The following is a 27,793-nucleotide window of genomic DNA, read 5'->3' on the forward strand; positions in this document are numbered from 1 at the left end:
TCGATGGAGAGCATGCCAAAATGGACATGAGGTTATATCTCCATAACGCTTTAGCGTATGCATGCCAAACTTTTTTTTGTCATAGCCATCATGACTTGAGGGTGCCTGCTCAGTTTCGGAACAGTGCCCCTAGTGGTCACAAGATATGAAAAACACATTTTTGCTCATAACCTCTGAAAAAATTGTCATGAAATAATAAAATTAGTCTCATTAGATTCAAGGGGCATACCGAGTCCAATGATATGAAAAATTACTATGTCAGCCATTTTTAACTTAGTCATAAAATGCTGTATTTTATGTAAGACTTATCATTTTATATCAGCGTATCATTACAAAACTTGGTGTGTGTCTTTGGCACGATGCTCTGAAGGGACTCAATATGTTTTGGGACATCACCACCTCGGTCAAAAATTATAATGCTATTTATAAAAAATCGAATAGCTTTTGACTGCTTTTGCCTACTGTTGTGAGACTGGTCTTGATAGATTCTGTGGTTCATGCCGAGAACAATGATACCAATTATCTCATGGTCGAGCAAACTTCCTGTCCTGTATTTTTAAATGTTTTGGAAGCCTACTTTTTCGAATCCTCCGAGACCCTTTGTCTGATTTACGCGTAAATTTGCCTGCATTATCTAGAGGCACTCATGACAAAGTTATTCACAAAATTTTAATAAACTATACCGTTTTCGAGTGGTGCCTCAACAAATTTGAAAAATGTTCAAAACTGAACTTGAGGCTTTATCTCCACAGCGCTTTGAGGGAAACTTGGTAGGTGTCATCATCATTAGGCCCTGAGGTTACCTGCAGAGATTCGGCACACTGCCCCCTACTGGTCAGGAGAAAGCCAAAAAAGCCACTGGAACGTTTTCCTGCATGACAACCATCATGTCCAGATGCTACCAGAGTGGTGTTAGAGCAGCACCACATACTGGACAAAATTTCTAAGTAACTATTTTTAGCTATTTTTTAAATAAATGTGTGTTTTTTGTTTTTGTTTTTAATCACTGACAGTTTACTTTTTCTAACTCCTCATACACTGTTCATTGGACTCTAACCAAAAACATGTCACAAAGCTTCTTTTGCTGCTCATGGTACCCATTATTAGCTTGACCCTGGTATTGCTGCTTGTAGATATAGTTGTTATTATTATTATTAGTAGTAGTAGTAGTAGTAGTAGTAGTAGTAGTAATAGTAGTACTAGTAGTAGTCAGGAAAGAGGGTGGGACTTTTATGCAAGTTACTGGCAGAAAGTCACTAAGGAATATGTGGCCAGACGAGATAGTATAAATATGTACTGAATGTTTTCTCACCACAGTTGTAAAATTTCTTCATCTAAACTATGATGGATTTTGTTTGTAATTGATGGATGTTACTAATCTTACATATTTAACACTTAATGGACATGTGGATTTACAGACTTACAGATATGTTTATTTCTTAATTACTCTCACAGTGTACTTATCAATCATTGTATTTAATATTGTTGTAATTTTTGTCATATTCATGAACAAACGTCTCCATGAGCCCATGTACATTTTCATTGCTGCTTTGCTTTGTAATGCTCTCTTTGGAGCAACTGCTCTTTATCCTAAACTGCTCACTGATTTACTTTCTGAAAAACAAGTCAGTTCTTACCACGGCTGTTTATTTCAGGCTTTTTGTGTTTATACATATGCTGCATCAGAATTCATGCTGCTATCAGCTATGGCCTATGACCGTTATGTGTCTATCTGTAAACCTTTACATTATTCAAATATTGTAAAGATGCCCACTGTCAGAAAGCTCATATGTTTTTCATGGTTTTTACCTTGTTGTGCAATTGGTATAGCAGACCTTCTACTATCCCAGCTTCCATTGTGTAAATTTAAAATGAATAGAATATACTGTGATGGTTACTCAATTGTCAAATTAAGTTGTACAGTAACTTCTATTAATAACCTTTTAGGACTTGCTATTTTCAGCATTGCTGTATTTCCTCCAGTGATCTTCATAATCTACTCGTATATCAGGATACTCGCTGTGTGTTTAAAGAATTCTAAAGATTTCAGAAGAAAAGCTCTACAGACCTGTTTACCACATCTGCTCATTTTCATAAATTTTTCTGTCAACATTTGTTTTGAAATTATAAATAACAGACTAGAATCAAATCAAATTCCCCACATTATTACCATAATCCTGTCAGTTGAATATTTACTCATTCCTCCTTTATTCAATCCCATAATATATGGATTAAAACTGCAGGAGATTTTGAAAAGCATCAAGAGGTTGATTTCATGGAAGAAGAGGGCTGAGGTTTATTTTTAGGTGTAGATTGTTTTGCTTTGAAATACTATATTATTATTATTATTATTAAGTGGTAGTTTACAGAATTTAATGAAGCAAAATTTCTGTATTACATGTTTGCAATAATATTACATTTATTACCAATAAGGCTTACCAAACATAAAGGCCAGAAAAAGTGAAATCGTCCTTATTTTGGACTGTAATGCTGAAATTAAAAATAAATTAATAAAAAAGACCAGAATGTTATTTTGTATGTAAAATTCTATTCTTAATGTGAACCTCATCAGGATTGCATATCACAAAGTCAGATATGTTATAAAATACACTGTGATTTTAATTGACTGAAATACCAGTGATTTTGTAATAATAAACTTTTGTGATTTTGTAAAGTTTCTATAATGAGAACAGATTTCACATTTGCCATTTTAGTTCATGGACAGATTGTGTGTTGACATTACCACTACAATTAAAAGCTATTTTTATGCCACACTAAGGAAATTACATAGAATCTGACAACAGCATTTTAATAAAAAATGACATTAGCTAGTCAGTATTAAATGTTAAAACTGAAGACTTTGTCAAAAAACATTTTATTTGTTATTGTCATAAAATATTTTCTATTGTAAGGAGAAATAAAACTAGTGCATTTTGTTTTTTTAAGTGCATTTTATTTTATTTAAATATCAATGTGCATTCCATTGTTCAGTTTACATTAGGGATGCACCGAAATGGAAATTCTTGGCCGAAGCCGAAACCGAATATAATGAAAAACTTGGCCGAAAGCCGAAGGCCGAATACCGAACACATTTTTTTGCGTTTTTTCCAGTTATTTTGCCATTTTTTTCACCATTGCATAAATTAAATAGTCAAAATGTGCTTTTTACTATTTTGTCTTGCTTTTCAAAGAAAAAATCAATTACAAAAACTACAATTTCAAAATATTTATTTAACACTGAACATTTTTTTTTTTCATTCCAGCAGGCATAGGCTACCAACAAGGCACAATATAACTTTAAATAAATAAATTAGTAAAATAAAAATATTTTGATGTGGTCATCTTTGAGCCCCCCTTGAATAGCCTATGTTAGGCATATAACTGACTGCTGAAAGAATGGAACACTCTGTAGCCTACAACAAAAATGTGCATTAAAAAGTGTATTGATAAGAGTGCAAAAAATGGTTTTATCGGTTATATACGGCTGATTATATTGGGGATATATACCGCTCGCGTCCCTGTAAAACAAACGCACAGTAAACATCAAGAGCACGTAGCTCGTTGCGCGTCTCACTCTGATCGCTAGGCTATTTGGTCGCGTCATCAAACACGTCATTGTTCGGTCAAATTTATTCTGCATTTTCACTTAATCGGCCGAACACCGAAAGTGCTTTATTTTTATATTTTCGGCCAAATAATTTCGGTTGCCAAACATCCGGTGCATCCCTAGTTTACATACATAAAGTTTTCCACACATGGACTTTGCAAAAAAAACTTAGGAGTATGTAAAAAAAAAAAAAAACTACTATAGGGTGCAGTAAACACTAATAAACTAAACAAATTCGATATTTGATGTAACAACCCTTAACCCTTAAAAATGGATCAGTAGTCTCAAAAACACTTTTGTGCAGTTTTATAAGGAAATTGTCTGGTAAGTTTTTCTAAGCATCAAGCACTTGCTTCTGTTCCCTTTCAAAGGGAACTCAATGTTGCGTGAGCTTCACGCTGTCGGAAGCACCCTCGCATGTGGCCAGCATCTAATACTTGTGTAACATCGTGCCTATTTATAGGCCTGCCCTGATCAGGTGATGTGGCAATTAAGTGCATTGTGTTATATAAAAACGGCATGTCAGTCGTTTGTGTAACACTTGCAAAAAGACTTTTCATTTCATCTCTATCTTTTCAAAACAAAAAAAAAAATCTCTTTACTTTTCTGTCCCTTAAAAAAACAAGAGAGAGAGAAAATTATGAGTGAGAGAGAATTCAGGAAGTGTGTTACGCCTTGCTCCCATTTCATTACAGGGGAGGACGGACACATTTTCTGTGTGAAGTGTCTAGGGCTGGAGCACACCAGGGCAGCCTTCGAGAGGTCTGACTGTGCACATTGTGAACGCCTTACAATTAGGCAGCTCCACTTGTGACTTGCTCTCTTCTCGGATGTCGGGAATTGGGTTTCAGAGCCTCGCGGATCTGGGCCAGCTGCTGCCAAGGCAGCTAGCTGGTTCAGGTTCCGGGGATCTCATAGGGATCTGGAAGAGGAGTGCTGCTCTATCTCTTGCTCTGTTTACTGGGTCCAGTTCAGAGCTCAGTTCAGAGTTGAGTTGGGGCTCAGGTTGAACCTCAAGAAAAGTATGCTTTCTCCAGGGCAGAGGACAACTTTTTTGCAGGGGTTATATGGAATTTGAATATGATGAGCGCATGCCTATCCCCAACATGCATAGGAGCAATCTTATCAACAGTGAGCATGATAAAGTTAGGTCTGGGCATCCCCTTCAGTCTCTACGAGAGACTGTTGGGGCTTATGGCAGCAGCAGCAAACATTATACCATTGAGCCCATTGCACATGAGACCGATTAGTGGTGGCTGATAGTCAGAGGTTTCATCCTTGGATGAAAAAGTGATCAGTAATCAATGTAATCCATGTGATGTGGTGATGCCTACATGCACGTGGTGATGCCTACATGCACGTGGTGATGCCTACATGGTCTGAGAACTTGGAGGTGTCCCCAGGTTTATAGCCTTGGTTCACACTCTAGGGGTGTCTCTTATCACAAGACTGTAATGTCAGGTGCCTCCCTCACAGTCTCTAGAGTGACCCTCATCTAGTGTGGAATATAAATCACATAGAAGTGTGGGCCATACTCCTAGCACTAAATTCCTTCTTCTCAGTTGAAAGGTTACCATGTGTTAGACAATACAGCGGTGGTCTCATATATCAACCACCACGGAGGATTATGTTTGTGCCCCCTGTTCAGGCAGGCTTAACTAATTCTTCTCTGGCAGAAGAAAAGTTTTGTCAGTGAGTACAATGTACATTCTGGCCAAGATCACACTACATTTGCTGCTTTACTCTACCACCTGTGGCTCAGGTGGTAGAGTGGGTTGTCCACTAATCGTAGGGTTTGCAGTTCGATTCCCGTCCACATGATTCCACATACCGAAGTGTCCTTGGGCAAGACACTGAACCCCAAGTTGCTCCCGATGGCAAGTTAGCACCTTGCATGGCAGCTCTGCTACCATTGTTGTGTGAGTGTGTGTGTGAATGGGTGAATGAGACAGTGTATAAAGCACTTTGGATAAAAGTGATATATAACTGCAGACCATTGCTAGTAGCCCTGAATTGGCCAGCTCAAATTTGGTTATCGGCGATAGTATCTCTGCTGAACGGCACTCCCTGGGAGATTCCCAGTCTCAAGCCAGAGGGTTGATTCATCACCCTCTGCCAGAACTATGGAAACCGTGAGTCTGGTCCCTGAGGGGCACCCGCTCATAGATTCTGGTCTCTCAACCGAGGTTGAAGAGACCATATTAAATGCTAGAGCACCATCCATGAGAAAATTGTATGGCAACTTTTTTCTCATGGTGTGAGGAACACCAGTGAGACCCAGTAACTGTGCAATAGCTACAGACCTGGAGTTCTTACAGGAAGATTTCCCAGCAGGGTCTGTTCCTTCTACAATTAAGATCTATGTGGCCATTATTTCGGCCAGCCACACCCCTATTAATGGAACCTCTGTGGGGCAACATCCTCTAACTTCAAGATGTATGCATGGTGTCAGACCACGGAGCAGTTGCTGGTTTGCTTTGTAGTGACAGTAGAGGTGATGTTGCGTCAAAGCAGCACACATCTATTTGGACAGTGGAAGCAATCTCTATTGCTTATGAGGCTCGTGGTCTCAATACGCCTCAGGGCATAGGGGCTCATTCCACTGTGTGTGCTGTGGCAGGGTGGTCTACACTGCACAGTCATTTGGTATTACAGTTTGGCCTTATGGGCCAGCTCATATATGGTTCTCGGAGATAATATCTCTGCTGGACGGCATTCCCAGGGAGATTCCGGTGGGTGGAGGAAATGAAATTTTTGTCACTTATATATAATATAATATAGTATAATATAATATAATATATATATATAATTTTATAGGCTTAAATGAAATAAAAACAGTCTTGTTGTGTTGTTGTCATGGCCACCGTCATAGCCCTAGCTTTGGCTACAGTCCTAGAGTTCTTACAGGAATGTTTCTCAGTAAGGCTGTCTCCTTCTACAATTAGGGTCTACATGGCCACCATTTCCGCCTGTCACACCCCTATTGATGGAGCCTCTGTAACATGCCATACCCTCAGTATAACAGAGTTATACAGTTTTGGGTGTATCATTTTTAATTTTACGAACGCTTCAAGTGCAGTTAATTTTTTGCCATGCTGTAAACAGACAACTGCTTGAAGCCATGGGCTGTGTCCCAAACTGTGTACTTACCTCCTATATAGTAGCTGAGATACAGTATCTCACAAAAGTGAGTACACCCCTCACATTTTTGTAAATATTTGATTATATCTTTTAATGTGACAACACTGAAGAAATGATACTTTGCTACAATGTAAAGTAATGAGTGTACAGCTTGTATAACAGTGTAAATTTGCTGTCCCCTGAGTCCCCCTGTGAAAATGTCCAAATTGGGCCCAAAGTGTCAATATTTTGTGTGGCCACCATTATTTTCCCACATTGCCTTAACCCTCTTGGGCATGGAGTTCACCAGAGCTTCACAGGTTGCCACTGGAGTCCTCTTCTACTCCTCCATGACGACATCACGGATGTCAACTCCACCTTCCGTTTGAGGATGCCCCACAGATGCTCAATAGGGTTTAGATCTGGAGACATGCTTGGCCAGTCCATCACCTTCACCCTCAGCTTCTTTAGCAAGGCAGTGGTTGTCTTGGAAGTGTGTTTGGGGTCGTTATCATGCTGGAATACTGCCCTGCGGCCCAGTCTCCGAAGGGAGGGGATCATGCTTTGCTTCAGTATGTCACAGTACATGTTGGCATTCATGGTTCCCTCAATGAACTGTAGCTCCCCAGTGCCGACAGCACTCATGCAGCCCCAGTCCATGACACTCCCACCACCATGCTTGACTGTAGGCAACACACACTTGTCTTTGTACTCCTCACCTGGTTGCCGCCACACACGCTTGACACCATCTGAACCAAATAAGTTTATCTTGGTCTCATCAGACCACAGGACATGGTTCCAGTAGTCCATGTCCTTAGTCTGCTTGTCTTCAGCAAACTGTTTGTGGGCTTTCTTGTGCATCATCTTTAGAAGAGGCTTCCTTCTGGGACTACAGCCATGCAGACCAATTTGATGCAGTGTGTGGCATATGGTCTGAGCACTGATGGGCTGACCCCCCCCCCCCACCCCTTCAACCTCTGCAGCAATGCTGGCAGCACTCATATGTCTATTTCCCAAAGACAACCTCTGGATATGACCCTGAGCACGTGCACTCAACTTCTTTGGTCGACCAAGGCGAGGCCTGTTCTGAGTGGAACCTGTCCTGTTAAACTGCTGTATGGTCTTGGCCACCGTGCTGCAGCTCAGTGTCAGGGTCTTGGCAATCTTCTTATAGCCTAGGCCATCTGTATGTAGAGCAACAATTCTTTTTTTCAGATCCTCAGAGAGTTCTTTGCCATGAGTTGCCATGTTGAACTTCCAGTGACCAGTATGAGGGAGTGTGAGAGCTATGACACCAAATTTAACACACCTGCTCCCCATTCACACCTGAGACATTGTAACACTAACAAGTCACATGACACCCCGGGGAGGGAAAATGGCTAATTGGGCCCAATTTGGACATTTTCACTTAGGGGTGTACTCACTCTTGTTGCCAGCGGTTTAGACATTAATGGCTGTGTGTTGAGTTATTTTGAGGAGACAGCAAATTTACACTGTTACACAAGCTGTACACTCACTACTTTACACTGTAGCAAAGTGTCATTTCTTCAGTGTTGTCACATTAAAAGATATAATCAAATATTTACAAAAATGTGAGGGGTGTACTCACTTTTGTGAGATACTGTACATGTATTTCTCCTACTCTATACTGTAGTAGGTAAGTACGTGGTTTTGGATGCAGCCGTTCTCTCTTGTTTGCCGTCAAACGGTTGAGCACTGCCGTGTGTGTACGTGTCCTGTTGCAAAATGCGGTGAAAACTCCCACACGACGTTAACAGCATGATTAAGGTGTGTACATGTCTGTAACACACGTCGATAATGCAACTAAAACAGGAATACTCCACACATCTTAATTTGATTTGTGTTTACTTCGAGTCAGATTAAGGTCATCAATAATTGCTGTTTACATGGTAGTTTCTTAATCAGAGTATCATCTTAATCGGGTTAATATCGGATTATTGTCGTCCATGTAAACGTATTGACTGTTAGAGCCCGGAACTTAGTTGTAATCAGTGCCTCTCGGAGTTGAGTAGTTTCATATTGGTGGCACATACAGGGGCTCTTTCAGCATGTATTATAGCAAAAAAAAGAGAGAGAAAAATTAAATGCTCTAATGATGTTATTAACACTGGGGATTGTACTTCTGAGGCTAACACCATAGAGCATGTTTTGAATAGGCGCAAGCCAGTGGCTGAAATTACATCCATGCTTAATTCTTTGTACAGCTTGGATGATGATAATGATGATGTTAATGCTGATGTAACTTTTACTGATGTGTGTAATATGCAATCAATGCAGACAGAGTTTGAACATATGAAAAGTGATGTATTGGCCCTAAAAACACAAGTTGAAACTCTAGATGCGGATCATAGACAGGCAATTAGCAGCACATTAAACAGATGAAGTTTCATTAAGGGATGCAGTTGAGGCTACTTTGAAGACATTGAAGGACTCCTTCTTGCAGTCGTTGGACAAACTTAGAAGGGATGCTAAATGGGAAAGTCAAATAAGGAGCAAATTAGCACACCTATCCTTGCTACACTGCATACTTTTACCCTGGCTACCCCACATATTCCCTCTATACACCGTCTCTGCTCCCAACATGATAACTCCCCACCCTGTGTTCCACCTTCCACTATCATGAGCAACACATACCCAGTAAGCCAACCCGTACATACCCACACACCCACAACAGTACCTTCTCATGTCTTGTTGGGTGCTTCCTTATTTTGTGCGAGACCTCCTATACATCCGGACTTCCCTTCCTTTGGTGACTATGCAGAGACAGCTGATGTCCTCAACTTCATAGAACAATGTGAGAACTTCAACATTCAGCCCTTACCAAACGCCAAGCTCATGGGAACCATGAGCACAGTGTTGAGAGTACCTGTGCTGAGCTGGTGGAAGGCAGAGAGAGCCAAAGTCCATGATTGGAGGATGTTCAAGGATGCCTACATGACAGCTTTCCTTCTGGAAGACTACCTGGCAGAGGCTGAGGACAAGCTCAGGGCAATGGTACAGCAGCCGGGCAGAAGTTACGAGATTTCGCCTATGATTATCGCACTCTGCTTAAAATGGAGGGCAGATATCACCGAAGAGGAATTGGTAAGCCGCATCCTGAATAACATCAACCCCCCCAGTTTTGTTTCTGTTTTTTCCACCAGCATCATACTGAGCCTCTGTTTTTAGTTCATGTTTCCCAATTTTTTATCCTGTTTTGTCCTCGTATTTTGAGAACCATGTTTAGCCTAGTTTATATTCTTTGTACATCACCTGACCCACACCTGTTTTTGGATTCTGCTTTTGCCTGCTTGTCTCTCAATAAAGACTGCATTTGCATCTGTTTGCACTCACCTCCAACCTGCCTTATTTGACAATAAATCAGACATTTTTCTGGTGCATGTTTTACAGCAATGGTCAGGAAGGAGGGGTGAGACTTTTCAGCTAGTTACTGTCACATAGGAATATGAGTCACTGAGAGACTATAAATTTGATGATTTCCTCACCATACCTCCAGTATCTACATTATTAATGACTGCCATAATATCACTTGGATTTATTTTCAGAAATTAATGGATAATTTTACCAGTGTTACATATTTCACACTGGAGGGACATGTGAGTTTAGAGCATTATAGATACTTTTATTTTATATTTACTCTCTCTGTCTATATAATGATAATTTGCTTTAATTCTGTTATAATTTCTGTCATATACAAAAACAAACACTTACATGAGCCCATGTACATTTTCATTGCTGCTTTGCTTTGTAATGCTCTCTTTGGAACAGCTGCTCTGTATCCTAAACTGCTCACTGATTTACTGTCTGAAAAACAAATCACTTCTTATGAAACTTGTATATTTCAGGCATTTTGTGTGTACACATATGCTTCATCAGAATTTGTGCTGTTATCAGCTATGGCCTATGACAGATATGTGTCCATCTGTAAACCATTACATTATGCAACTCTTGTAAAAATGAACATTGTTAGAAAGCTAATATTTTTGTCATGGTTTTTGCCTTGTTGTACAATTGGTATAACAGTTGTACTAACATCCAGACTTCAGCTGTGTAAATTTAAATTAAACAGAATATACTGTGATAATTATTCAATTGTGAAATTAAGCTGTAAAGAAACATCTCTTAATAACATATATGGACTTTTTATTTTCAGCATTACTGTATTTCCTCCAGTGTTCTTCATAATCTACTCGTATTTTAGGATACTGTCTGTCTGTTTAAAGAATTCTAAACATTTCAGAAGAAAAGCTCTACAGACCTGTTTACCACATCTTCTCATTTTCATAATTTTTTCTGTCAACACTTGTTTTGAAATTATAAATTCTCGAATAGACTCTAATCAAATTCCCCACATTATTACCATGATCCTGTCAGTTGAATATTTACTTGTTCCTCCTCTATTCAATCCCATAATATATGGATTAAAACTGCAGGAGATTTTCAATAGTATCAGGAGACTAATTTCCTGTAAAAAGAGGACTCGAGTTTCTTTTTAGACCTATATTCTACCTATACTCTTATTTGAGTTGAAAAAAGTAATATTTTAACTCTTTCAATGGATGGCATGTGTTAGTGTCCATAGTGTGTGAATTGGTGTGTGAATGTGTGTGATTCTGTTCTGCGATGGATTGGCACCCCATCCAGGGTGTCCCCCACCTTGTGCCCTATGCTCCCTGGGATAGGCTCTAGGTTCCATGTGTTCCAGTAAGGATAAGTAGTACAGAAAATGAATGGATGGATGGCTCTTTCAACAGACTGATTGTTAACTCTATGTGATTGTATTGAAATGTATTTAATTAATTAAATTTGGTGTAACTACGATAAATAATGAAGTATAACCTTATTTGTGCAATCAACTTTTCATTTTCACTGTAATTCCATCACAAAATCAGGTTAAAAAAAAGGTAGCACTAAAAAACACACTATAATAGCAATGTAAAACCCTATAAGATGTACTCTAGCAATATTAAGCTAAATAATCCAGGAACATGAAAACAGAAAATAGCATACAACTACTGGTATGGTCTACTACTTAGTATACCATACTCTCCCTTATTTACCAAATTTTGTCAAAGTTTGAAATGGTGCCTCTTAGAATACATTGAATGTTTTCAAAGCCAGCATACTGGAGGATATCTCTATGCCATCGCGAATTGGTTAGGGAATGGGCTACATACTTGTAAATATTAAAAAGAAAAAAAGACTAGATTTTCTACTAGATACTAAAAAAACCATATATAAATATTGTACAGTTTTAATGCCAAGGTTTGTAATTTCAAATCCCCTGTCCAAAGCAGATGGAGAAAAAATGATTTGCCTTCAGGGGTACAGATGTTGCAAGGAACCTAAAGTTACAATAACATCTGAATTCTTTCCATGGGGAGAGCACAGACAATTTTTCTCTCTTTTACTCATGGTCTCAGATGACTGTGGCATCATCAGAATTCAAGCTTGCAATCTCCAGATGACAGGGCAAACGCTTTTCTATTGTCAAGTCGTCAACCTTTATTTATAGAGCACATTTAAAACAACAGAAGTTGACCCAAAGTGCTGTACAAATCAAACAAATAAGCGATAAGAGAGTTATGTTTAAATATATAGTAACAATAATAATAATTATTAATAAATAGATAATACTATTTACCCATTTCAACCTATTAAAGGACCTATTGGAACACGAAAGAATAAAAAAATGTTTTCAACAAAGATTTAAAAGTGGTTATTGAAGAAGCTAACCTCACATGGAAAAAGAGACTGTTCCAGATTTAGGACCTACCACAGAAAAGGTACATGAAATGTTAGAATGAAAAAAAGAAATATTTCTGCAGCATTGAAGGTCCCAATGAGCACAGTGGCCTCCATCATCCGTAAATGGAAGAAGTTTGGAACCACCAGAACTCTTCCTATAGCTGGCCGCCCGGCCAAACTGAGCGATCCCCTCCAGTACGTACTACAGTGGACTATTCCACAATTTTGATGCGCATCTGCGGAAATTATTTGGGAAGAAAATAGTAACTCATGCAAATGTTGGTGACGTCACGTGTAGTGTACAGACAGAGCAAAATTTAAGCGAAGCAGCGGTGCTCTAGCATCAAAGCCAAAGAACAGCGAGGATGAGACAGGCAGCAGGGTTCATTCTCTCTCTCTCTCTCAGCATGGATCATTCTCTTTCTCTCTCTCTCTCTCTCTCTTTCTCTCTCTCTCACAGCATGGATCATTCTTTCTCTCTCTCAGCATGGATCATTCTCTTTCTCTCTCTCTCTCTCTCTCTCAGCATGGATCATTTTCTCTCTCTCTCTCTCAGCATGGTTCATTCACTCTCTCTCTCTCTCTCTCAGCAGGGTTCATTCTCTCTCTCTCAGTATGGTTCATTCTCTCTCTCTGTTTCTCAGGATAGTTCATTCTCTCGCTCTCTCTCTCTCTCTCTCTCTCTCAGCATGGTTCATTCTCTCTCTCTTTCTCTCAGCATGGATCATTCTGTCTCTCTCTCTCTCTCTCTCTCTCTCTCTCTCTCAGCATGGATCATTCTCTCTCTCTCTCTCTCAGCATGGATCATTCTCTCTCTCTCTCTCCCTCTCTCTCTCTCTCTCTCAGCATGGTTCATTCACTCTCTCTCAGCAGGGTTCATTCTCTCTCTCTCTCTCTCTCTCTCTCTCTCTCTCTCTCTCTCTCTCAGCATGGTTCATTCTCTCACTCTCTGTCTCTCAGCATGGTTCATTCTCTCTCTCTCTGTCTCTCAGCATGGTTCATTCTCTCTCTCTCTGTCTCTCAGCATGGTTCATTCTCTCTCTCTCTCTCTCTCTCTCTCTCTCTCTCTCTCTCTCTCTCTCTCTCTCTCCCCCTCTCTCGCTCTCTCAGCATGGTTCATTCTCTCTCTGTCCAGATGAAACCCTCTGAACTCTGCAGACATGATCATATATGAGTTTAATGTCACATGATGATAGTGGGCCATTCAGATTTGGATTCATGTTCAGTGCTACTTTAAATAAATATGTTTAAATATTACCACAATTACCCTGTCCAGGGTGTACCCCGCCTTGTGCCCGATGCTCCCTGGGATAGGCTCCAGGTTCCCCCGCGACCCTGAAAAGGAGTAAGCGGTTGAAGATGGATGGATGGATGGATTACCAAAATTTAGAAAAAATAAGAATATTTTAATAAGCTCCTGTCCTACTGTAAATGGTAAATGGTCTGCACTTATATTGCACTTTTTTAACCTTAGTGGTTCTACAAAGCGCTTTACACTGGTTCTCATTCACCCATTCACGCACACACACCAATGCTACTGTACCATGCAGTGAGTTACTGTTAGCTCTTAGTCATAGTGAAATAGACTTAATAGACTTAAGATTAATTTCATAATATTAATATTAGAAAACAAAATACATTATTATTATTATTATTATTACTATATTAACAGTAGTCGTAGTGGTCTATTTTGGGGTTAAAATGATTAGATGTGGATTCATGTTAGTGCTAATAAATAAAGATTCAGTCCTGATTGAGGAGTTGTGCAGCTGAGTGGTGCAGTCCTCACTACATTGTTTCCTTCCTCCTCTCTCCTCACACCCTTCTCTCTCTGTGTCAAGATCACCCTACACACCCAATGTCTGTATGCATTACATAACATGTTTTAATGTGAATAATTGGTCAATTATACATGTTTGCTATAATACAAAAGGTTTCAGTGTGTCTGGAAAATATGGTCATATTCCCTGGCACCCAGGAACCCGTGACACTCCTTTCCCTGCCAAGATGCCCAGTGCTTCCTCGCCAAGATAAATGTGGATGCCGAAGCATTCCTCCACACTGTCGAGTGACTCTCCACCCATGAGGAATGTTCTAAGGGAGACTGGACCCACACCATCATGCCCTTCCTCACAGGGGAGTCCCAGTTGGCCTACTACACCCTCCTGCCTGGGGAGGCAGCTGCCTATGACACACTCAAAGAAGTCCTAGCGTGCTGTGGACTATCCCCCACCAGTGAGTTCAACAGCAACCATGCCAACAAACACTGGCTAGCTGACTGTGCCCTCCACACCCACTCCTAACTATGTTAAGCATCCATTTCACCCTGTTGGACTCAGGAAGCACGGCCAGTGGCCTGCCCTGGTCCACTAAGGCGTGTGGGAGCATCTGTGTAAATGGGGATATCTGGGAGGTCCCTGCCACCAAGGTCCAAGTTCAGGAACCGCACAGATGTGTGGCCACTGGTAATTAGGGTGGTACCTGAGCTACCTATGCCTCTACTTCAAGAGACTGTCCAGGGTTCCCCACAGATCCACCCACACCCACAAAAGCCACTGGGACCAGGAGATGCTGAAGACGAGCACAGCAGAACCTTGCCCGAAATGCATACTGGGGGAAATCAGTTGGCTGACCTGGTGTTACCCACCTCATACTTCCTGATAAGAGGAAGGCTCCTACACTACCACACTAAATATCGGGGCCAAGTGTGCAACCTCCTAGTGGTCCCGCATTCCAAAGTCAACCTGTTAATGCACCTGGCTCACTCAAACCGGCTAGGCGACCATCTGGGGACCTGCAAAACTCTGAAAACATTGAAGAACTGCTTCCATTGGCCAGGCATGGAAGCAGAGGTGTGGAACATTTGTCAATGGTGTCCCCAGTGCCAGTGTACCTCCCATAAGACTGTGCCCGCCCCGTTCATCCGCTCTCCAGCATCAGTGTGCCCTTTGAGAGGCTAGGCATGGACCTCATAGGGTCCTCATGCTGTAACAGGTGGTAGATGAAGAGGGAAGGAACTGGGAATATGTCCAGGACATGCAGGAGCGAATCAAACAAGTGGTCCCAATAATAAAGCAGCATTTGGAGGAGGCACAGGTGGAGCAACAATGAGGCTACAACAGGTCAGCCCAACCCCACGACTTTTGGGTGCCCCTCCTACTACCCAGAGTCCTTGAGTAGATTGGTCTGGTCAACTACTGCTGAACTTCCACACTGTATGTCATGTATATACATAAATGACTTACACTGTGCTGACAGGACATAAATAAAGTGCTATAGGAATAACGAAGCACGTTGGGGAGGGGCAATCAGGAACAGTGGGGAGCACTGACATAAGTTCAACTCAATTATTACTTCTTTTTTTTTTTTGCATAGCACTTTTAACAATGGACACTGTCACAAAGCACCTTTACAATAATAAATAAATTCAGGATATGAATTTTAAATGCATGAATTTGTCCCCATTGAGCAGCCAGAGGCGATGGTGGCAATGAGAAACTCCCTGAGACAATATGAGGAAGAAACTTTAATTCCAATATTACATTTTTAAAATGGTTCTTGACATAAACTAGAATTCAATAAGACATTCAGTGTGTGTTTACTCTTCAGTTTCTTTAGGAAAATTATATTAAAATAATGTTTTTCTAATTTAAACCATTGACATTAAGTCTGGAAGGAGACAACACCTGTTTTGCATATTTGTGGTGTTGTGAGGGGTTTTATTCAGGGGGTTATATAAAATAATTTTGAAATTGGAGAAGTCATTATAATTTTTTTTATTTTCAAGTGAATTCAGGGAAACCACTTGAAGCATTCGTTGTGTTGAACTATTTCAATTGCTTTTGTTTGATTTGTTCATGAAGGCAGGAATTTTTTTCTAGTTGCTCTCAGCAAATCACTAAGGACTACGTGTCTGGAAGAGAGAGTATAAATGTCCTCACCACAGCTGTGGTTTATCTTTGTCTATAATCTGCTCTCTGAATGACTACCAGAAAATCACATGGATATCTTTTCAGAAATTAATGGATTATTCTACCAATATTACATATTTAACACTGGAGGGACATGTAGAATTAGAGCATTACAGATATGTTTATTTTATATTTACGCTCACTGCCTATATAATGATTATCTGCTTTAACACGGTTATCATTTGTGTCATATTCAAAAAGAAACATCTTCATGAGCCCATGTACATTTTCATTGCTGCTTTGCTTTGTAATGCTCTCTTTGGAGCGACTGCTCTTTATCCTAAACTGCTCATTGATTTACTTTCTGAAAAACAAATAATCTCTTTTGGAGCTTGTTTATTTCAGGCATTTTGCATATACACATATGGTGCATCAGAGTTCACACTGTTATCAGTTATGGCCTATGACAGATATGTGTCCATCTGTAAACCTTTACATTATGCATCTCTTGTAAAAATGTCCACTGTCAGAAATCTCTTATTTTTATCATACTTTTTGCCTTGTTGTGAAATTGGTGTTGGTGTTATTCTAGCATCCCGACTTCAGCTGTGTAAATTTAAATTGAACAGAATATACTGTGATAATTATTCAGTTGTGAAGTTAAGCTGTAAAGAAACATTTGTTAATAACTTATATGGACTTTTTATTTTCAGCATTACTGTATTTCCTCCAGTGTTCTTCATAATCTACTCTTATGTCAGGATACTCACTTTGTGTTTAAAGAATTCTAAAGATTTCAGAAGAAAAGCTCTACAGACCTGTTTACCACATCTTCTCATTTTCATCAATTTTTCCATCAACGCAAGTTTTGAAATTATAAATTCTAGACTTGAATCAAATCAAATTCCCCAAATTATTACCATGATCCTGTCAGTGGAATATTTAGTTATTCCTCCTTTATTCAATCCTATAATATATGGATTAAAACTGCAGGAGATTTATAATGATATTAAGAAAATATTTAAATGTCAAACAAGAGTACAAGTTTTTTTTTAGATACTTCCTTTCATCTTTTTTGAAATTTAAAAAAGTATCAGAATGATTATTAACTATATGTTATTGTATTAGTCTGATGTAACTATAATAAACAAAGTTTGAAGCTGGCAAATCCGTTACACTAACATCCTGACTTCAGCTGTCTAAATTTACAAATGAAACAGAATATGTTGTCATAATTACTCAATTGTTAAATTGTGGGGGAAATCTCTGAATAACCCATTTGGATTTTTATTTTCAGCATTACTGTATTTCCTCTAGTGATTTTCATAATCTAACTGTATATCAGGAAACTCACTGTCTGTTTAAAGAATTCTAAAGATTTCAGAAGAGAAGCTCTTCAGACCTGTTTAGGACATCTTCTATTCTGAATCTAACTATTCTGCCAATGCATGTTTTGAAGTAATAAATGATCATCAAAACAAATTCCGCACGTTGTAATGAGCGAGCCTGTCAGTTATATACATATATATACACACACACATTTTATATATATATATATAGTCGTGGAAATTAAACGACACTCGCAGACTCGTCCTCTGAAGGTAAAAAAAGGTTTATTACAGAAAGATGGTTAATACAGGATAGAATAAAGCAGGATAGCATAATGAGAGCGCTCTAAAGCGCTTGTATTAAACCACTACTATATATGAAACACAGAGCATGACACACTTCTGATAAGAAGCGGTTTGAGGCAGTTCAAACAGGCTTTGTTTTATGGTCTCAGAAGATGTGCAGACGAACCTTGAACAGAAGAACATGCTTGTGTCTCTGTAAGCAGATAAACATTCTGTACTGATCTCAGTGACATGACATGGCCTTCTTAAGTGTTATCCTCAGATTAACATGAACAGAACAATATTATTACAAAGTAAAAATGAGTAATTTCCCTCACAAGATATATTGTGTGTGTGTGTATGTATATATATATATATATATATATATATATATATATATATATATATATATATATATATATATATATATATATATATATACACACACACACACACACACACACATACATATACAGTGAGGGAAAAAAGTACTTGAACCCCTGCTGATTTTGTATGTTTGCCCACTGACAAAGAAATGATCATTCTATAATTTTAATGGTAGATTTATTTGAACAGTGAGAGACAGAATAACAACAAAAATCTGATTGATTGATTGCTTCTGTGGACAGGTGTCTTTTATACAGGTAACAAGCTGAGATTAGGAGCACTCCCTTTAAGAGTGTGCTCCTAATGTCAGATCGTTACATGTATAAAAGACACCTGGGAGCCAGAAATCTTTCTGATTGAGAGGGGGTCAAATACATATTTCCCTCATTAAAATGCAAATCAATTTATAACATTTTTGACATGCATTTTTCTGGACTTTCTTGTTGTTATTCTGTCTCTCACTGTTCAAATAAATCTACCATTAAAATTATAGAATGATCATTTCTTTGTCAGTGGGCAAACGTACAAAATCAGCAGGGGATCAAATACTTCTTTCCCTCACTGTGTGTATATATATATATATATATATATATATATATATATATATATATATATATATATATATATATATATATATATATATATATATATATTATATCTCACACACACACAGAGTTTTCTTTAATTACAGGAGACTTGTAATAGTATAAGGACTATATATATATATAGTCCTTTTTCTTCCCCGTTTCTTCCTTTTTCTTCCCCGTTCAGGTATTTCATGTGTTCCAGCTCAAGCACACAGTGCAACTTATGAAGCCCTTGATTATTTGCATCAGGTGTGCTTGAGACAACACCTGTTTTACATTTTTGTGCTGTTGCGAGGGGTTTTCTTCAGGGGTTGAATAATTTTGAAACTGGAGAAGTTAGTTGTGTTTTCAGTTCAATTTGGGGAAACCATTTGAAGCATCCGTTGTGTTGCAAACAGCTGAAAGTCTATGATTTGTGATTTAGTGATTTAGAGATTATATATATTACACACACACACACACACTGCCAAACAAACTCAAGAGTCGCACACTCAAAACTTTTGCTTTGATAACAGTGTGCATTCATCGTGCCATTATTTTGACAACCTTGTGCAACGTGACAACTTTTATTTCCATCAATAGCCACAGAAGAGGCGAAACACTCTATGAAGTCTTCTCCAAGCTGGAACTCCCAGGGGGAACCACTGGGGAAAACGCACAGAATCAAAGGCTGGTATACAAATACCAGTATGATGCTCTCATTGCTCTCCTGCTGCTTCCATGTTGCGGCGAAGTCTTCTGTCACGTAATGGAGGCTAGGACGGATGCAATCGCAGATAAGAGCTTTAAAAGAGTGGCAGGCAGACAAATCCAAATCGGTATTCAAAAGCTTGGTCCAAAAACTGGGCAAAAGGTCAGGCGATTGGCAAATGGGCATAAACTAGACAAGGCAAAACACAAAACAAGAAACTAGATGCAAGATCAAAAACCATGACAAAGGCTTGGCACAGTGAATACTTCGCAAAGACACTGTTTCCTCGACATAGAAGTCAGAGCTCCCGTCACTCTGGGTATGTTTTTATGTGTTTGTGTGTATATGTTATTTTAAATACATTTTGTTTATTTCAGGTCCATACTGCTGTGAGCAGAGCAGTTGATTTTTTACAAGATTTGACAAGTTTGAAGTTTCCACCAGCAGATACGGTACTACATGCCTACTTACATTCTGAAGCCCTTACAGAACATGAGTACAAGTATTCATGTGCTACCTGTGGTGATTATCACCCTGGTGTGATAATGGGTCTACACAAAAAGGGTGTTTTCCAGTTTTCTGGTATGTTTATTGTAATCAGTTACTTTTTAAAATCTTCTTTTGACATGTGTTATTGTCCTAGTGGAATATACTTTGTTTTTTGTTTTTTTTTTGTTTTTTTTAGTAAGTGATATTGAAGAACCTCCAGAGAGCTTTCAAGGCAAGGTGAATCTGGAAACGTGGAAGAACACCTTTTCCTCCAAATAGAAAAGGAGGACAAGGAAATGGCCATCCAAAATCTCCTCAAACAAATGGAAGGTTACAGAGAGCCATTTACATTTTGCTTTTCATTCAAGGAAGACATGGAGTCTTGCCATGACAAAATGAGACTAAAAGAACAGTTTACTTTCAAAGAGTATTATGTTGATAATTTGCTATGTATTATTTCTGTTAAAATTTTAAGCATAAAATTTAAATGTTAAGTTTTAAATGATAATTTGTTCTATTTTTGTTGTTGAAATGTCTTTTTATGAGTACATGTTGCACTTTTTTCTTTAATGTGTATTTTGAATTTTAAAATATAAAGATATTTGACATTAAATGCCCATTCTCTGTGTCTTTAAGTGTTTATTTAAAAATGAACAAACTAAATCTCAGAATAGCCTACAGACAAATGAAATATACTATGCAACGATATTACATTGGTTAAATACATTGATCAAAATTAATCTCAATAAATATTCAGATTACGTCTTTTTAGTCAATCATTAATTGCTATTAAATATTGAACATGTAAATTAGATCAAAATCCATGTTAAAATAGCTCATATTACATCTAACAAAATTAAATTACTCTACAAAACTATAGGTGGCGTGACTCTAATAAGACCAGATACACCCTAAACCATATATGGTTCGCCTTCACTTCCGGCCTGAGCTGGTTACATCACTCTCCATATTTCCAACATCAGGTCAGACTTGTTCAGACATGTTGGGCTCCACCAAGGCTGCCCTTTGTGGATCAGGAGTTTGATAGATGGATCAGCGCAGTGTCAGCAGTTATGCGGATGTTGTACTGGTCCATCATGGTGAAGAGGGAGCTGACCCAAAAGGCAAAGCTGTCAATTTAATGGTCAATCTACGAGCCAACCCTCACCCATGGTCACAAGCTTTGGGCATTGGCCGAAAGAATGGGTCGCATATACACGGTGGAAATGAGCTTCCTTCGCAGGGTGGCTGGGCTCAGCCTTAGAGATTGGGTGAGGAGCTCAGACATATGGGGGGAGCGTAAAGTATAGTCACTGCTCCACTGCATTGGAAGGAGCCAGCTGAGGTGGTTCAGACATCTGGCTAGGATTCCTCCTGGACACCTCCCTGGGAGGATTCCTTCTGGATGCCCATCAGGGAGAAGACCTGAGGGCAGACGAAGGACTGGATGGAGAGATTATATTACTCATCTGGCCTAGGAGTGCCTATGTATCTAAGTGGAGGAGCTAGAAGAGGTGGCTAGGGAGAAGCAGCTCTGGGAATTTCTGCTTAGACTGTTGCCCCCACGACCCTGACCTGCATAAGCGGAAGAAATGGATGGATGGATGGATGGATGGATGAAGTATATGAAATAAAAGTGTCCAAATACTTATTTACTCACACTCTGTAATTGTACTAGCCAGTGTCAACCAGAAGAGGCTCCTGTTGGCTCAAATTTAGCCTATTACCCAAAAACACTTAAAATTCAACATAGAAGCCAATACTCACATCTACCTCTGAGCCCAGTTGGAGATAGAAAAAATACACCAGCCATGAGTGAGAAGAAGCAAGGGTCCAGCTTTATTGTTCCGTTCCACCACACGAGATCCACACCGATGAGAATTCTCAGAGGTGATCCCAATACCCTGAGCTTAAGCTCCAGTATTTATACTGTATTTACACACTAAATAACCCATATGTTTCAAGAAGACTATGATCTCACTACCAATAGGGTTAAAAAAGAGCTCATTTACCTTACTCTTATGTTCCAGAAAAGGGCTATTTCACTTACACATAAAATCAGAACCCAGGCATTTCTAATAACCCAGAAAATAAAAACCCAGAGTTTTTAGTTACTCAGAGAATCAGAAACCAGAGTTTTGAATTACACAGAGAATCAGAAACCAGAGTGTTGAATTACCCAGAGAATCGAAACCAGAGAATTTGAATAACCCGTAAAATAGAAAGTGGACAAGACTAAACAATCTAGAGTGACCTTGGTCTTATTGTTATCTCGCGGGGGGGCAGCTTGACTCAGCCACCCTTATAAATGACTCCTCATGGTTCTTTCTTAAAATTAAGGCCTTCCTTGCGAGCCTGCATTTCTAGTTTATAATTTATTTTCATATTAGCTCTATATCTCTATTTTATACATAGTTATACTGCTTGAATACACGGCTTACGGTACTTCCTACTTCATAATATCATTATATTACCCTTCTACTGTCCCACATATCCTATTATTCTGGTTTTTATAAAGAGTATATATATTATTATTATAAGATATTACCCTTAAAATATCTTAATATTCCTTTTTATTATTCTTATACAGTTATTGTAGCATGTGTGTGAGAGGGAGAGTGTGTGTGTGTGTGTGTGTTATGTCTACTTGCCCGCCCTTGACTGTACGAGCGTGTGTGTGTGTGTGTGTGTGTGTGTGTGTATTAGCACTCCTCAGCTCAGCTCGTATATCTCTTTTTGACTTTTTTGACTACTACTGCTCTTAAAGATCTTTAAAGTGTAATTCCAATTCAATATTCAATATCAGTCAATATGCGCCTCACACTACTTCTGTGTGTCTTGGTGCCCGTCTTTTCTTCCTCTCCCCTTTGCTGGATGCTAGGTCTCCCTTATGTTTATTTTATGACATTTTTTATCCACAACACTCCCTTTCAAAGGGAACTTCGATGTTGCATTTAGCATAACAGTATGGGAAGCGTGGTGACCGGTATCTGAAGCTTGTGTAAAATCATGCCTCTACTTATAGGCCTGCCATGATCAGGTGACGTGGCAATTAAGCACGTCACATGATATATATATGGTACCTGTGAACCACGCCGCCAGCCTTATTATCTTCAGCGAGACTGCATGTCTGTTGTTTGTGTGACAAAAATAATAGTAATAATTCCTCTCTGACTCCGAGGAGCCAGAAGGATGTGCTAAAAACTGAGAGCAGCATATAAAGAGCTGCTTGAAGTGATTACTAAGGCTAGATGAGCCTTTTTCTCCCCAGTGAAAGTAAATCCCTCACACTGCAGAAACTCCCCTTTCTTCCAGAAGTGCATGACAAAGTATCAGGCTTCTGGGGGAAAACCATGCATAAGCCAAATTTATAACCCCACGATGTTGGATTATTTGGCCACTGTGGGGAATGAACGGCATGGCTATTTAGCTATGCTGAAGGTGGAGGAGGTGCTTGGAAGCTACCTCTCTCCATCGATGGCAGGTAATTAGGGGGGCCGGCTTTGCCATCCAAACCACTGTGTAAGGTCACCGTGGCATTGGTGGGCAAGCCTATGCAGTAGTAGTCTTGCTTGTGGGTCACTACAGACAATGACAGTGTTGCAGGCCTACCAAGCAGACCTGCTGAGTGAGCTTGACATATAGCGGCATTCAAAAAAGCCAATTCCTTCCCTGTTGTCTCGAGCTCTCCCGGGCATCCACGAGTGGAGCCCGGGCCAGCACTAGTGCGAGGGAGACCCAGAAGGCGAGTATGGCAGCCCGCCAACCCCCGCAGACAGCCGGGGGGCCACAGTCGCGGTCTACTACTAGGCCTGATCTGAGAATGGTCATAAAGGCCAAGCAGGCAAAAAAGAACGGTCCTGAGGGGCTGTGGAGGGACGTATCAGGGGAAATGAGGTTGTTAGGGCAGGTATCCCCCAGTGCTACTGTAGGGCCTCCCCTCGCCAAGGTGGTCCCCAAGTTTTCTGTGTTCTCTGGTCAGCGAGTTGTCACAGGGCAACAAAAATCTGATGCTTTCCCTCCAATAGAATGTGGAATAATTAACGTCACTAAAAGAACATTGGGCAGCGTGGATACTACTGCCAAATGTGTCTCCATGGGTTCTGTCTACCGTAGAAAAGGGTTACTGGGTCCAGTTTATAGCTCGACCCCCCCCCGGTTCAGAGGTGTGCTCACCACAGTAGTCAGCACAGACTAGAGCCCGACGTTAGCACAGGAAGTAAGTTCCCTTTTGGACAAAGGGGCCATAGAACATGTACCCCGTTCCCTAAGGGAGGGAGGTTCTTACGGCCGTTATTTCCTGGTCCGCAAAAAAGTTGGGAGCATGCAGCCAATTTTAGATCTGCGTCATCTGAACCGTACTCTTCGGACATACAGGTTCAAGATGCTGACACTCAAACTTATCGTGCCACAGATTCAGTTCGAGGACTGGTTTGTGACAATAGATCTGAAAGATGCATATTTCCACGTAGGAATATCGCCCAGCCACAGGAAGTTCCTGAGGTTTGCGTTTGGAGACAACACATACCAATTTCGGGTTCTTCCCTTCGGGCTAGCTTTATCCCCTCGCACCTTCACAAAGTGCATGAATGCAGCTCTGGCTACCTTGCGACTCCAGGGTGTCATATCCCAGCCCAGCCATGACTCAATTTCCCAAGAAGCAACACACACCCCTTACACACGCATGCGCTCACCTTCCCCGGAGTTCTAATCACACACACCTGTCACCAATCTCACACACACTCACACCACAGTATATAGAGACTTTTAGAACACAATGTCATTGCGAAGTATACGTTCAGTAGACTTGTTCTCTGTCGTTTTCCAAGTCGTTGATTCCCCGTGTTTGTTTGCTTAGTTTCATTGACCTTATCTTCCGTTCTGACTACGTATTCTGCCTTACCCCTATTGTGTTGTTCGCCGATCGCCTGACCTCTGCCTGCCTTATGACTACGAACTTTGATCACCCCTTTGCCTACGTATTCATCCTGCCGCCCGCTTCTGCTTCCGTGCTCCCTACAGTACGTGACACAGGGCATCCGTGTACTAAACTACCTGGACAACTAGTTAATTCTAGCACGATCCAGGGAACATCGAGATGTTGTTCTTGCCCACAGGAGGAGCTTGGGGCTCAGGTTGAACCTCAAGAAAAGTATGCTTTCTCCACTGCAGAGGACAACTTTTCTAAGGGTTATATGGGATTCTACTACAATGAGGGCGTTTCTATCCCCAACACGCATAGGATTGATCCTATCAACTTTGAGCAAGATAAAGCTAGGTCTGGGCATCCCCTCCAGTCTCTAGGAGAGACTGTTGAGCCTTATGGCAGCAGCAGCCAACGTCATACCGTTGGGCCTATTGCACATGAGACCATTTCAGTGGTGACTGAATAGTCGGGGGTTTCATCTGAGGATGAAACCTCTGAAAGTAATCAGTGAAACATTGACAAGATTATGCTTGCCACTGTGACCTCTAATTTGCTCATTAGGGACCTAAACCTTTAATCAGATTTATGTAAAGGTGCTTTGTGGTCCAGGATGAGCAAGCAGGCTAGGGTAGACAAGAGCAAAATCATTAACCAGGAAACAAAAGAAGAATACAGTACAATATGTACTATCACAGTGAGTTGGGGGGTTGGCATTTCAGGGGAATAAGGGAGGTTGGTAACTGAATTGGGTGAACTTGGTAGCATAGTGACAGCTAGTGAGCTCAGAGCTAGAGCCCCTACAGTTTGCTTACCGACCAGGCATGGGGGTTGAGGACGCCATTATTTATCTGATGCACAGATCACTTCTACACCTGGAGAATACTGGGAGCACTGTGAGGAACAGGTTTTTTTTTTATTTTTCCAGTGCTTTCAACACAATTCAGCCATCACTACTTAGGGGGAAGCTCTTGGGAGTTGGAGTTGATCGCCACCTGGTTGCATGGATCACCAACTATCTCACTGACAGACCACAGTATGTGAGGCTCCAGGACTGTATGTCTGATGTGGTGGTCAGCAGCACGGCAGCACCGCAGGGTACAGTGCTTACTCCATTTCTCTTCATCCTGTACACAGCGGACTTCAGGCATAACACTAACAGCTGCCACATGCAGAAGTTCTCTGATGATACGGTTATTGTTGGACGAGTATCAGAGAACGATCAGGAATTCCGGGAGGTCACCGATTGCTGACTTTGTCAAGGGTGTGAATTATACCACCTCTGCCTCAACGCCAGCAAGACAGAGATGGTAGTTGACCTCTGCAGGAGGCAAACCCAGTATATGCCGGTGAGCATCCAGGGTATGGACATCGAGAGGGTGGAGACATAAATTCCTGGGTGTTCACCTGAACAATAAACTGGACTGGTCCACAAACACAGATGTCCTGTACAAAAAGTGCCAACGTTGTCTCCACCTGCCTAGGAGACTGAGGTCTTTTGGTGTGTGCAGGACCCTGCTTAAATCTTTCTATGACACTGTGGTAGTCAGACTCTTTAATGCAACAACATAATGTAGCACTGCTAGCTGTTTTTTGCATCATCAACCCACACATTATTATTATTAGTTGCTCACTCCTCTATTGTTAACTGCGCAATAATCCATTTATCCACTCATGTAAATAAACAAGGTGTTACACATCTGTATATATTCAAATTTGTATTCATCTGCACATACATTGAGGTGTCCATAGTGTACATATTACCATTATTATTATATTTTTACTACTCTAATTCTTATTTTTCTATTCCTATTGTGTGTGTGTGTGTGTGTGTATATATATGTATATATATAATATATATATATACACACATATATACACACACACACTTTATTTCGATTCTATTCCTATTTAATGTGTATTCTTTCCTATCTGTTTTTCGTGTAACTGAGCTGCTGTAAGGAGGGAATTTCCCCAGTGTGGGATCAATAAATGTTATCCTTATCCTTAAATAGGGGCATGTTACACATCTCAGGAAGCATGTTGGGACACCAGCACATACATTGTAGGAGCTGGTGGCTTTTATGGGTTCCCAGGTGTCCAGTTGCCAAGGTAGTATGTGATGATGTGATAAGTTTATCTCCGAAAGGTTCTGCCACATGTCTTGCTGGCAGGAAATAGACTGGGCACCCACTGTGCTGGGATGTCAGTGATCACTATTTCTCCAGGTCAGAGGTCCTATGAAACATGACTGTGGCAGGATGGACTCCTCAGTTGTTTCTTGGGAAGTCATGGGATAGAGATGAAAAACAGGTGAAACAGATTATGCTTTTGTGTTCCTGTTGTCGTTATTGTTTGTTGTTTACTTTTTATTGCCCCCCTTAGTTTTGCAGCAAAAGGTAACAGACATACAGACAATATATAAACAATATATAATATGCATCACACAAATCATAGTTCATATCAGAAATCTACCTATGAAGAGTTCATTAAACCAACAGCCACCGAAACAAACAAAAACTTCAATCTTAGACCTTGGGCAGTATGAAAGGGGTAAACTAGAACCTCATGAAGAACAGAACAGAACAGAACTAAATTCTTCCATCCTTTTAGGAAATAGTGTCAGTTGGGTTGATGCCCAGGGAGAAGTGGAGGGGTGGATAATGCCTTCTTTTAACATGTGGTATATTTCATT

General features: G+C 40.1%; 3 protein-coding genes across 3 annotated transcripts; all 3 read left to right on the top strand.

The window, feature by feature from the left end:
- Positions 1-1,121: 1,121 nt before the first annotated feature.
- LOC128600778 (olfactory receptor 6N2-like) lies at positions 1,122-2,306 on the top strand. Its single transcript, XM_053613478.1, has one exon. The coding sequence runs from the start codon at positions 1,365-1,367 to the stop codon at positions 2,304-2,306; it is 942 nt and encodes a 313-aa protein (XP_053469453.1). The 5' UTR covers positions 1,122-1,364.
- A 7,992-nt stretch (positions 2,307-10,298) lies between these two features.
- On the top strand, positions 10,299-11,569 carry LOC128600703 (putative gustatory receptor clone PTE03). The gene has a single exon (XM_053613364.1). The coding sequence runs from the start codon at positions 10,300-10,302 to the stop codon at positions 11,242-11,244; it is 945 nt and encodes a 314-aa protein (XP_053469339.1). The 5' UTR covers position 10,299; the 3' UTR covers positions 11,245-11,569.
- Positions 11,570-16,352: 4,783 nt separating this feature from the next.
- On the top strand, positions 16,353-26,351 carry LOC128600782 (olfactory receptor 6N2-like). Its single transcript, XM_053613479.1, has 2 exons — positions 16,353-17,434; positions 26,236-26,351. The coding sequence occupies exons 1-2, from the start codon at positions 16,519-16,521 to the stop codon at positions 26,349-26,351; spliced, it is 1,032 nt and encodes a 343-aa protein (XP_053469454.1). The 5' UTR covers positions 16,353-16,518.
- The last annotated feature ends 1,442 nt before the right edge of the window (positions 26,352-27,793 follow it).

This window comes from Ictalurus furcatus, chromosome 24 (assembly GCF_023375685.1).
Source record: "Ictalurus furcatus strain D&B chromosome 24, Billie_1.0, whole genome shotgun sequence".
Classification (NCBI taxonomy): Eukaryota; Metazoa; Chordata; class Actinopteri; order Siluriformes; family Ictaluridae; genus Ictalurus; species Ictalurus furcatus.

Excerpts from the sequence above, each read along its gene's own strand:
- LOC128600782 (XM_053613479.1), top strand. The coding sequence starts at position 16,519 with ATGGATTATTCTACCAATATTACATATTTAACACTGGAGGGACATGTA. Across the intron at positions 17,435-26,235 it reads TATTAAGAAAATATTTAAAT|CGGACTTCAGGCATAACACT; the intron begins GTCAAACAAGAG and ends TCCTGTACACAG.
- LOC128600703 (XM_053613364.1), top strand. The coding sequence starts at position 10,300 with ATGGATAATTTTACCAGTGTTACATATTTCACACTGGAGGGACATGTG.
- LOC128600778 (XM_053613478.1), top strand. The coding sequence starts at position 1,365 with ATGGATGTTACTAATCTTACATATTTAACACTTAATGGACATGTGGAT.